Source organism: Ctenocephalides felis, unplaced genomic scaffold (genome assembly GCF_003426905.1).
Source record: "Ctenocephalides felis isolate EL2017-DRISC unplaced genomic scaffold, ASM342690v1 CF-g0.4_SCAFFOLD_01886, whole genome shotgun sequence".
NCBI classification, from domain to species: domain Eukaryota; kingdom Metazoa; phylum Arthropoda; class Insecta; order Siphonaptera; family Pulicidae; genus Ctenocephalides; species Ctenocephalides felis.
Window position 1 is genome coordinate 6375597 of NW_020538040.1, and position 13576 is coordinate 6389172.

The window sequence follows — 13576 nt, forward strand, 5'->3', positions numbered from 1 at the left end:
TCCCTTTTTAACTTTCCGTAGGGCAAGTTATAGTAATCGCAAAAAAAAATCGAAAATGAAAATTTTTATATATTTTTACGTTTCAAAACCTTCTGAACATTTTGGCATACCTTAGGAAAAATGGATGTATGTGTGCGTGTGTGTATGTATGTGCGGATACAAATTTTCGTCGACGATTTCGGGAACACGGATGAAGCGATTTGACTAATTCAAAAAACATTTGATTCGTATTGATAAGAAATCATGCTGATTAGTTTTTGGCAAAGTCAGGTCTAGCCGTTCCGAAGATATGGGGCAAAAAGGGCCAAAAACGGTAACTCAGTTTTTTAAGAGAACGGAGCGTCCGATTTCAATAATTTAAAAAACATTTTACTTGTATTGACAAGATGAAGAACTGATTAAATTTTTATTAAGGCAGGTCTAGCGGTTTCGGAGGTATGGAGGAAAAAGTAAAAAAATTAGCTATTTGGCGGTCAAAAATGATCATTAGACATATGCACATCAAATTATCAGATATTTTATAGAGATTTTAACAATAAGTATAAGTTTTGTTTACATTCCTACGGGTTCCGTACCAATGTTTATCCGTTAGACGCGGCGCTTACGCGCTTCGATATTTCGTCTCTATGCAGTTAAAGCAGTACGATTGCTTTGAAAAAAGTTCAGAATTTCCAAAATATTTCAAAATAAAGAAAACAATTTTTTTTAAAAAAAAAGTAAATTTTTGTCAAAAATTTATAGTTCAAAAACCTAATTTTTTCAGAGTGATTTTTTTTTCAAAAATGTTAATCTTAAAAAAAATTTTTTTTTGGTACGGGAAGTTGCAGCAATTTGCCTTAAGGCACGATGACATGCGCCCCACTAGTTTTTATATGAGGTCGCAAAAGTCAAAAGTACCTGCTTTAAACAAAAAAAAAAAGTATCATAACACAACTATATCCGAGAACAGGCCCATAAATTCACTATCTATCATTAAAACCCACAAATTTACCACCAATTCAACTTTATTTTAAAAAAATCATTTAAAAATATTCAGAATGTCATCATATTTCCATCATAATTACACAGAAGCAGCATTTACCCCAAAAAATAATCATAATGAAAATTAAAAATAATAATAATAATAATAATAATAATGGATACACCACGCACAGCAAACAACACACAATTGTTACCGCCGTCGTAAAACATGTATTTATATTATTCAACAATAACTTTTTTTTTACTTTAATTTAAATATATATATATTAATTATAGAATTGTTTTTGAAAAAATGAAAATGGTCATAAGAATTTCTTTTTCATAATATAAATAGTCAAGTCGCGTCAATAATTAATTACGTCAACGTATTGGGGTATATATATATATATATATATATATATATAAAACTAATGTTTTTTTTAGGTCAATAATTTACAATTATAATAAACAGCGTGTGTCTCGCGCGTTTCTAGTCATATTTATATTACCTCGGGACTATTTTTTTTTCATTTTCATATATATATATGTATGTATAAACAATTTAAATAGAAAGCATGATCAGTTTACCCTTTTTTTCTTTTCTAATTATAAAACACAAAACTTGTTTAGTTTAGTAGTTGAATTCAAATCGAATTGTCCGGTTGGACAATTCAAGTGATCCCTCTGTGCTTGGAAAGCACTGTTTTTTTTTTATTCAACGGCCTGCACCAAATTCCTTTGCATCGTCTTCGGTGATGTCACCGTATTGCCAGATGGCATTGTGCAGCTTCTTGGCCTGGTCCTGGGCTGATAGGTACTCACCAACCTGAGAAGGAAAAAAAAATTATAGTTAATGGCAAAAACTAACTATTGGCAAGTAAATCCAACAAAAAAAAAACATTAAGACATTTTTTTAACCAAAACAGCAAGATCGCTCGCCGGTAATGTTTGTTTAATTTCTTTTTTTAGTTTGCTTGTCAGTAGAGTCCCCTTTTCGTTAATTTTTTTTCATTTTGCTCGTCAGTAGAGTCCCTTTTCGTTAATTTTTTTTTCATTTTGCTCGTCAGTAGAGTCCCTTTTAATTATATTTTTCTTATTTTGGTCGTCAGTAGAGTCCCTTCTTCTCTACTGACAAGCAATCTGAAGAAGAAAATACAAAAGAAACATTACTGACGAGCAAAATGAAATTCTGACGTAAAAAGAAAAAATCTGAACTTGATATAAAAAATCAACAGGGACTCTACTGATGGACTGAAAATAAAACAGAGACTCTACTGGCGTGAAATAAAATTGAAGAATGGCTCTACTGAGGAGCAAACTGAAAAAGAAAATAACTGAAGGAATATACTGACGAGCAAACTTAATTAAAAAACAAAAAGTGATGCTACTGATGAGCAAGCTTAAATGAAAGAAGAAAAGAAACTCTACTGACAAGCAACCCAAGGAACAAAATTAGTAAAAAGACTCTGCTAACAAGCAAACTGAAGAAAGACTTAAAAAGGGTCTCTACTGACAAGTGAAATGAAAAAGAAAATTAGAAAAGGGACTTTACTGTTGAGAAAACTGACCGAGAGAATATTAGAAAAAGGATTCTACTGACGAGAAAATAAAGACTCTGCTGACGAGCAAACTGACCGGGAATATTAGGAAAGAGACTCTGCTAACGAGCAAACTGACCGAGAATATTTGAAAAGAGACCACTGGCAATTAAAAAAGTAAAAAAAGGACTCTACTGACGAGCACGCTAAAATAAAAGAAGAAAAGAGACTCTACTGACGAGCATTTTGTTATTAGCTTCTTTTTGAATTTGCTCATCAGTAGTTTATTTTTATTTTAATTTTTCAGCTCACTCGTCAGTAGAGACTTTTTTCAGTTCAGTTTTCAGTTTGCTCGTTAGTAGAGTCCTTTTTAATTTCATTGAGTAGAGTACTTTCTGAATTTGCTTGTCAGAAGTCTTTTCATTTTCTTGCTCAGTTTGCTCGTCAGTAGAACCCCTTTTTAATTTTCTTTCTGAGTTTGCTCATCAGTAGTCCTTTCTGAATTTGCTCGTTAGAACAGTCCCTTTTTTATTTTTTTTTGCTCAGTTTGCTCGTCAGTAAAGTCCTTTTAAGTTTTCTTTCTGAATTCGCTCGTCAGTACAGTCCTTTCTGAATTTGCTATCAGAACAGTCACTTTTTTCATGTCCAGTTGCTCGTCAGTAGAGGCTCTTTTTTAATTCTCATTCTCCTTCGCGTTTTTTATCGTATTTTATATTTCATGTACTTTTATTCGATGTTTATTAGAGTTTATTAAAAATTTCGTTTGTTCTTTAGTAGAGATGTTTTTTCTTCAATGTACTGTTTCCAGACATTTTATAATTAAATTGTAATGAGAAAAAAAACTGTAAAAATATTTTATACTAACTAAAATTACAATAAGTTAAGAGACTCCGCAACGAATATACAAAAAAAATCAAGGAATATGAAAAAAAGGACTCTACAAACGAGCAAGTTAAATAAAAAACGAAGCAAAAAAATAAATATTTTGTTCCATTAGTACACTGAGACAAAGTATATACAAAAATACTAGTCTCAAATCAAAATGGATAGTTTAATGTACCACATTCATGAACGTATTGCAATTTATGTAAAACAATTCAATACTGCCTGTGAGATGTGGAAATATATAAATAAAATCATATAACTAATATTAGTACAAAAAAATCTTTTTATATTAAAATACGTAATTTAAATTTCGCGCGCACAGTGTGAACTGTCAAAACCACGCGTTAGTATTCGCAGCCAACTTCATTGTAATAATACATGCAGCATTTTGTGCGATGCACCATTAATCTAGCTCTCTTTTACAACAACTGTCATTATATACATATCAAAGAAGTTAAATAAATCAATACTGCCTATGATATGTGAAAATATATAAATAAAACCGTATTTATAATATTTGTTGGACAAAACTCTTTATATTAAAATACATCATTCAAATTTCGCGCGCGTGGTTTCAACTGTCAACGAACACCGCGCCAACTTCACATCAATTATCCATGCAGCAATTTGTGCAAGGCACATTGTACTCTCATATCAATTGTAAATGAATTATTATAATTCAAATATTAATTAATTATCTTACCAATTTCGCCAATTTTCTCTCCCGTCTCTTTTCGACGAGCATCAGGCCATCAGAAATGAGACCCTTTGCAATGTCTTGCTCGGTTGCAGGATCGACCAGAGATGCGGCGGGTGCTCCACCTAAAAAAACAAGACTTAGTATCACAAAATAAAATATATTGCAGCATTTCATTAACCGTTTCCACTCGGATGCCAACAAAATTCATATAAATTCATATAAAACTCGGAAATTCGCGAGTGGAAAGGATTAATGTAATATTAATCCCTACAGCAACTAAAGTTGAAACTATTTGACTATTACCAGAGTAATAGTAATTTCTCGTCAGTAAAGTATTATTATTATTATTATGTGTTGCGGTATGGTTCCAGATACATCGTTATAAATAAAACGTATATCCAGTTTTATTACAGCTTTTCTTCTAGTCCAAATGGGAAACCAAGTCGTCAATTGAAGTGACAGACACAGCACTATATTTGGACCAATATAATATCTATTAATTTAATATTTGTTCTTGAATACATAACTTATGACAAAATTACTGTTATTCTGTTTAAAATGTTAATAAAAGTTTATTCTCAGTTACATGTTTTCTCTTATATGGCAACACTAAAAAAAAAGTTTAAAATAATTGATAATCTTGTATTAATAAAGAGTAAAGTCAAACTAACGTTATTTTCACATTTATGCTATTTAGAGGTTAGTTTTTGGCAGTTGAAAGAATTTATGATGCATTACATCTGAATTTGCTTTTTCAAGTTCAAATATAATTTTTTTCAAGTTCAAATATAATCTTGTTCGTCAGTAGAATTTATATTTTTATGACGCATAATTTCTTAATTTTAATTTTCTCCTAAGTTCGAATTCATTTCGTTTGCCAGTAAAGTTTCTTTTTCAGTATTATCATACCAATAATTCCTTCAAGTTCAAGTTTAATTTGTTAGTCAGTAGACTTCCTTCTGCTTTAATAACGCAATTTCTTGAAAACACAAAAAGGACTCTAATGACAAGCAAATTTGATAAAAAACAAAAAAAACTCTACTCACAAGCAATCTAAAGAAAAAAATACAAAAAGGACTCGACTGAAGAGCAATCCAAGGGGAAAAAAACACAAAATCGACTCTGACGACCAAACTCAAAAGGAACTGTACTGATAAGATAACCAAGAAAATAAAAAAGGGAGTCCCTTTTTCACTTTTCTTTTGAGTTTGCTAGTCAGTAGAGTCCCTTTTTTACTTTTCTTTTGAGTTGGCTCGTCAGTAGAGTCCCTTTTTTACGTTTCTTTTGAGTTTGCTTGTCAGTAGAGTTCCTTATCACATTCCTTTCCAATTTAATATATATGATAAAAATATAATTTTCAGTATGCTCGTCAGTAGAGTCACCTTTTTAGCTTGTCAATAGAGCCTTTTTATTTTTATCTCATCTCTTTTCCGTTTTTTTTTTGTTTGTTTACCTTTTGATATGTCGTTTATAATTTTATCATATTTTAACTGTAAGTAAGCGTTATGATAGGAAAAGTATAAAAAGTAAAAGAGACTCTACCGACGAGTAAACGATAAAAAGTAGGAAAGTGACCTTTCTTACAATTAGCAAACAAAACAAATCATTCATATACGTTTATAACTAGTTTAAATTTTTGGTACTTTCAACTGTCAAAACGTAACCTCAAAATAGCACAAACATCAAAATATTATTAGTTCAACTTCGCGCCTATTTTATTTATAAGTGGAACAACGCTTCTTAGCACTGTCATATATCATAAAACATGTAGATGAGAATACCCATTACTGATATATTTTGCACGAATTAAGGGGGTATTCTACTGTAGAGCCATGAATTTCGCCCGGTTTTTGAAGCGCTGTATAAAGGAAACATAATATTTTTACTATCGATCATTTTATCAATTTATCATTTGTTTATTGATATTTTATTATTACACAAAAAAACAAAGTTATGAGCAGTCAAAGTGGGGGCTCAAAAAAAGAGGGTGTCCTGGCGTGCATGATTCCAACCCTCTGGTGATTCGAAAGATAAAAAATAGATGGATTCTTAATTATTATAGATGCTGCTATCGTATGACCCTTGGATAAGTTAAAACAAAATTTTTGTTTAAATGGCGGCAGTTTGAAAAAAAAAATTCATGTTTTTTTAACAATTCCAAATTTTTTAAAAATACTAAATGAAAAGTTATAATTTTGGCCAAGGTCCACACGATAAAGCGATGTATAGAGAATATCCTCTCCAAAATTGAAGTAAATCGGTTCATTAGAACTCGAGATATCCTTACCGCCAGCTCGAAAAAAGTAGTTCCGAGAAAAATGCGTTCAAAGTTTTGAGACAAGTCGGACCCGAACCGAGGCTAAGTCACTAAAATGGCTGTAACTCAGGAAATAATAGTAATTTTGAAAAATCCTTTTAATGACATATTTTTGAATAACTAAACTTTGAAAATATGAAAAAAAGTAATTTCCGATTTTTTCAAAATTCTACAGTAGAATACCCCCTTAAGTGTCTTAATATAATTTAATCATCAATTATCAATTATCAATTATCAATTATTATCTTACTGATTCTGTATTCGACGTTCAAATTCAGTTCCTTGTTCAAGACGTCCGAGGTGAATGCCTTGATGGCCTCCTCCTGATAGTCCTGATCCGTAGGCAGCACCGCCAAGGCGAGAGTGTACTCTGAGGCGTATGGCTTGTCGTAGCCGTAGGCAGTGGGCAGAGTGGCGCAGCGGGTTGTAGGTATCACCTCTCGGTTACCGTAGTCGATGTAGAGGACATGGACGTTGCCGCCTTGGACCTTCTCCACTTTGGCCCGGTACCATTGGTCGTCTTGGGTGAATCTGAAGAAAAGATAGAAGAAAATGTAGAACTAGCTGTAAGTGGAATTCTGTCTTAAGGCAATTAGGGCATCGTGCCTTAAGGCAAATTGCTGGAACTTCCCGTACCAAAAATTATTATTATTTTTTAAAACGATTAACATTTTTGAAAAAATTTTACTTCAAAAGAATTAGATTTTTGAGAAACTAGATATTTGACAAAAAAAATTTTTTTTTTTGAAAAAAAAAAATTAAAAAATTTTTTTTTAATTTTTTTTTTTGAAAAAAATGTATTCTTTATTTTGACGTATTTTGGAAGATCTGAACTTTTTTTCAAAGCAATCGTACTGCTTTAACTGCATAGAGACAAAATGTCAAAGCGCGTAAGCGCCGCGTCGCCGTCTAACGAATAAACATTGGTACGGAACCCATAGGAATGCAAACAAGATTTATACTTATTGTTAAAATCTCTATAAAATATCTGATAATTTGATGTGCATATGTCTAACGATCATTTTTGACCGCCAAATGGCATTTTTTTTTACTTTTTTCGTTATATCTCCGAAAGCGCTAAACCTGCCCTTATAAAAATTTGATCAATTCTTTATCTTGTCAATACAAGTAAAATGTTTTTTGAATTATTAAAATCGGACGCTCCGTTCTCTTAAAAACTGAGATACCGTTTTATGGCACTTTTTGCCCCGTATCTTCGGAACGGCAAAACCTACCTTCGCCAAAAACTAATCAGCACGTCTCCTTACCAATACGAATCGAATGTTTTTTGAATTATTCAAATCGCTTCATCCGTGTTCCCGAAATCGTCGACGAAAATTTGTATCCGCACACACATGCATACACGCACACACACACACATACATCCATTTTTTCTAAGGTATGCCAAAATATTCAGAAACCTCTGAAACGTGAAGATATATAAAAATTTTCATTTTCGATTTTTTGCGATTACTATAACTTGCCCTACGGGAAGTTAAAGTTTTCAACAACTAAAAAAATTTAAACACTAATATTTATAATATCCTTTGCTCTCTTGATGAAAGTGATTACTAGATAAATTACTTTCAAAATGCGATCGCAAAAATTTTAATCTACCTGGTTTTTACAACACAAATTCGTACAGCATCAGAAAATGTGTGAACAAACCAGGAACAATTACAACAAACTGTGATTACACTTATTTCGTACGAAATGTTAATATAAGTGTAATAGCTATTCCTGATTACATGTTTTGTTATATATGGCAACACTAAAAAGTCGTTCAAAATAATTATTACTCTTGGTTTATACTTAAAAATAAAAAATGATTAAGTCCTCTAAAAAAAAATGGACTCTACTGGCGAACTAAACAAAAGACGACCAACCAAATGGAAAAAAATTAAAAAAGGGGCTGTACTGACGAGGACAATTCAAAAAGGTATTCTACTAACGAACAAATAGAAAAAACAGACCACTGACGAGTAAAGTAGGAAAAAAGAACTCTACTGACTGACAAGCAAACTCATAATGAGAAGAAAAATTAAAAAGGGACCAAATTGAATAAGGGACTCTACTGACGAACAAATTAAATGGGAAAATGACAAGTAGAATCTAGCTGTTTTACTTTCCAAATTCCTGTTAAAAATGTAATATTATCTATACTGACGAGCAAATTGAATAAGTATGACTCTACTGACAACTAAACTAAAAAACAATGTGATGAGCAAACTGAAAAAAGGGACTTTATTGACGAGAAAAATTAAAAGAGACTTTTACTGACTAGCAAAGTGAGAAAAAAATTTAAAAGAGACTCTACTGACGAACAAATTAAATAGGAAAATGACAAGTAGAATCTAGCTGTTTTAGTTTCCAAATTCCTGTTAAAAATGTAATATTATCTTGACCTTTGTATTATTTGGAGGTTAGTTTTGACAGAGAGTATCAAAAAAGCTCGAGCCAACACCAAGAAAATCAAAACATCAGTTATCAAAACAAAACATAGGCGCATTGAGAACACAAAAAGAAAATAATAAAAAATAAGTAATAAAACGAGAGACTCCTCTGATAAATAAACTGAGGAAAAAAATGAAAAGGAATTTTACTGTCAAGAAGAAAAATAAAAAAGGGACTCTCTACTGATGTAGAATCTGCAATAAAAGACAAAAGGGACTCAACTGGCGAGCAAACAGAGAAAATGTACTCTTATTAGTGTCATGCATCTTTCATCACGGCAATGTTATCCAAAAAAAGGCCCATCAATTAATCTCTCTCTCTATCTATCAATCTATCAATATATATATATATATATATATATATATATATATATATATATATCTAAACATTAATATATATATATATATATCTAAACGTTAATATATATATATATATATATATCTAAACGTTAATATATATATATATATATATATATATATATATATCTAAACGTTAATATATATAGAATTTTTTTTTGGTTTGTTTGGTTAATATATATATATATATATATATATATATATATATATCTAAACGTTAATATATATATATATATATATATATATATATATATATATATATATATATTAACGTTTAGATAGAGCGCAATTCAATCAAAACTTGTATGGAAAGAGCATGGAAAAATTTTTGAAAATTAAAAAAAAAATGTTTTAGGTATAACTTAGCGACAAATGAATGAGTTTTATTCATTCATTTGTTTGCTAAATTACATCTAAAAAATATTTTTGAAATTTTTTTGAAAATTTTCCATGCTTTCAGAAAATTGTTTTTTATCAATTTGGAAGCATTTGAGCTCCCGTGAGCAAGGAAATTCGAAAATGACCATTTTAAGGACCACCCTAATATATATCTATGTATCTATTATTACCTTGCCGCACACAAATCGTTCTTCTTAGGCGTGTAAGCACCGGCCAGCGGCGGGTTAGCGGTGAACTCCTGGTGAATCTTGGCCATCAGCGCCTCCAGTCTGGGTCCCTGTTCCGAGTTCTGGGCATAGAACTTTCCTTCGGGCGTCACTTCGGTGACCATGACCTTTCGTAGGACACCTTACGATCGACTTGCTTGTCTTCCTCGTTGACCTTTCGACTTGCTCCTCGACCTCGGGCTCCTGCTCGACGTAGTTCTTCCAGATGTTCAGTTTGCGGCTCTTGGCGGAGTCTTCGGCCGATTTCAGGGCTCTTATGTGCTCGGGGGAACGCTCGGCGGTGAAGTGGACGGATGATAGACCTGGGTAAGAAGGAATAGTCGATTAGTTAATAGATTTGTAACTGGTCGAAAGTGGCAAGATAAATGAGCGGTAGATATCGAACTGGCCGTTCCTTTGTAAATAATTTATAGAATTATTTTCTAACGATTTTGATGAAATTTTACGACATAGAGTTCATGGTCTTAACGAATATTCTAAAATATTATTGGTCTAATTATAGGAAAATTATGGGATTACAAATTACATACACCTAAAACTGTTTGTACACGGTAGATTGGTTCCAGAAGAAGTCGTGTAAAAAAAACGTGTAAAAAAAGACATTGATCTTATACAAAAATGGGTGATTTGTTCCTAATCTCTAAAACCTATTAAAATTAGTGAAAAACAAGATTCATGTTTATTTTATTAAATTAAATATATAATGCTTATTTTCACAAGCATAGTAATGATAAAAAAGATATGCACTATAATCTTAAAAGTAATATAAATTAAATCTATGGCAAGTTTAAATTAAATGTATGGCAAGTAAAAATTGTTTGTACGCGCTAAAGGGGAATTCACTTAAATCTGACCAGTAAATTTTATTGTAGGCACATTAAGAGAATTCCCCTAAATTAGTGCTATTCACATTTGCTTTGACCAGTAAAAATTGGTTGTACGCGCTAAAGGGGAATTCACTTAAATCTTGAAGCTAGTATTCGCAAACTATCGATACTATCGATGGTTTCAGATTTTTTCCTTCATAAATACTTTTTTATGATATGAACATACTTCGCAAAACTTAAATTTGACAAACAAAATTTAAGTACATAAAATTTCAAATCGTGCTAAATGGAATAAAATTGTGTAAAAAAATTAAAAATATTCAATTTTCAAACCGTGTTATATCAAAACCGTGTACAAAAAGACCGTGTGAAAACAGACTTAGGTGTATTTCATTTGTTTAATAAATTGATTTAAATTTAAAAAATTATCAAAGGTTCTGCCAATATTTTTTGCAATATTTAGAGTTCTGATTATAGTTAACGAGAATAAATAATAACGAGCAAGTTAGTAGAGTTCCTAATCGTTCAATTCAGTTTGGTCGTCAGTAGAGTCCTTTTTACTCTGTGATCTCTGTCAAAAATAAAATAAAAAAGAAACTCTACTGACGAGCAAACAAAAAAAATTGAAAGAGACTACACCGGCAGGAAAATTAAAGAAAATTGCAAAGCCAGGTGCAAAATTTATAAGGAACTCTACTGACGAGCAAACTAAAAAAAGAGAAGAAAATTGCAAAACCAGGTGCAAAATTTATAAGGGACTCTACTGACGAGCAAACTAAAAAAAGAGAAGAAAATTGCAAAACCAGATGCAAAATTTGTAAGGGACTCTACTGACCAGCAAACCGAGTGAGAAATTAAAAAGGAGACTCTACTGACGAGCAAACTAGAAGAGAAGAAAATTGCAAAACCAGATGCAAAATGTATAAGGGACTCTACTGACGAGCAAACCGAGTGCGAAATTAAAAAACAAACTCTACTGATGAGCAAATTCGACAGAGCAAATACTAACTTTTTTATGGAGAAAGAAACTCAACTGATGAGCAAGAGCATACTATTATTTCTTTAAAAAAAAAAATGGAAAGTACCGATGAGCAAATTCATACAGTTTTAGCAAAAAAGAAACTCTACTGATGAGGAACTTTGAGCATTTATTTTAGGAAAAAAAGAACTCTGACGAGCAAATTTAGACATTTTGAAAAGAATGTATTTTTCTTTTTCTTATTCTTCGTTTTTAGAGTGTTTCAGAGTTCTTTTTTGTTTTTAGAGTGGTATTTCGTTAGTTATTTTTAAAATTGATTTTCAGTTTGCTCGTCAGTAGAATCCTTTTTGTTCTAAAATTATATTTTTCAGTAGACTCAATAATTATTTTTCTAAGTGTCTGAATTTGTTTCTCAGTAGAGTCCTTTCTTTTCTAAATTATTATTTTAATTGCACCTTTCAATATGTTAATCCCTTTGCTAGTCAGTATAGTTTTTTTTCTTGAACGACATAGTATTAATAGTTTAATAAATTCACTCTCAATAGAGTTCATTTTTTCATTGTATATATTGTATATAAATTGCTTGTCAGTTTTTTCTCTAAAATGACATTTTGTATATAAGCTTTTTTCGAAAAGTTTTTTTTTTTTGTTAATTCTTGAAAATTGATTTTTATTTTAATCAAGTTGAGTTCTTTCGTTTTCCTAGAAATGTCAGAATTTGTTTAGTTTTCCTAGAAATGCCGGTAGAGTTCTTTTTTTTTTTTTAAACAAAATGTTAGAAATTGCTTCTGAGTTGTGTTCCTTTTTGCTAAAAATATTAGTATTTGCTCGTCAGTAGAGTTCCTTTTTACTACAATAAACCTGGGTAAGAGTAAATAGTCGGTTGGTTGATAAATTTGACAAAAATATAATGGTAGGATTAGCTTGTGGATGTATTTTAGTTGAATAAATGGATTTTTGATTTTGATTAAACTTTACATTGTGATAGAGTTGACAATCAAAACCAACCCCCTAAAATATTATAGGCCTATGAGAAGCGTTTTAAATATAGGACTTAATCAAAATTCATCAGAAGTTACCAGTTTGTATATGTAACACTAGAATGACGGAGTGAGTAAATTTGACTCATTTGCACTTTTTATGTGATATACATAATTTCAAGTGACTTTTTTAAATATTTTTTGGTTCTTCATGGTACAATGAAAGGTATACAAAAAGTAATTTTAATTTCTCCCTAATCCCTTACCCAAATTGACTCTCAATCAGGCGAAATGGGCATACAACCAACCTCCGTCATTCTAGTGTTAAATATTATTTATTATATTAATATATTATAAAATTAAAGTAATGTGTACATTTTATTGTCATTTTAAGACATAAGGCCCTTTTTTATTTTATCCTCGATAAAATTCAAGTCAATTGTAGACATACTTTCCAAAGAAATATAATATAATAATTATAAGTCTAGGATTATATGTCATCGTTAATATTGTCCATAAGCGAAACTATAATATCAATCAGTTTGTGATAAAATAGCATTTTAAAGGACTTAATCTTGACTTGTCAGTAGAGTTTTCTAATTTTGTGAATGTCTAAAATATATATTATAAATAAAGTAAATAAATAAATATATATATCGAATAAAAGAAAAATTCTACTGACGGACTAATTCACGTATTTAATAAAAAAAAGCTACTGAAAATCGAATACTAACATTTTTTAGAAAAAAAAAAACTGCTGAAAAGCATATCCAACATTTTTATAGCTGAATATGTATTATACTGAAAAGCAAATTTTGCCATTTTTAGGAAAAGGGAACTCTACCGACAAGTAATTTCTGACTTTTTTAAACAAAAAAAGCAAATTGTTCAAAGCATTTTTTTTTAAAAAAAAAGAAACTCCATGTCGAGCAAATACTAACATTTCTAGAAAAA

General features: G+C 30.7%; 1 protein-coding gene across 1 annotated transcript in view; it reads right to left on the minus strand.

The window, feature by feature from the left end:
• Positions 1-1539: 1539 nt before the first annotated feature.
• LOC113377222 (staphylococcal nuclease domain-containing protein 1-like) overlaps positions 1540-13576 on the minus strand; it is a 50455-nt gene continuing 38418 nt past the window's right edge. Inside the window, 6 exon segments of the mRNA XM_026617459.1 lie at positions 1540-1786; positions 4087-4205; positions 6651-6931; positions 9780-9945; positions 9948-9987; positions 9990-10138. Coding sequence (XP_026473244.1) covers positions 1676-1786; positions 4087-4205; positions 6651-6931; positions 9780-9945; positions 9948-9987; positions 9990-10138 — 866 coding nt within the window. The 3' untranslated portion in view covers positions 1540-1675.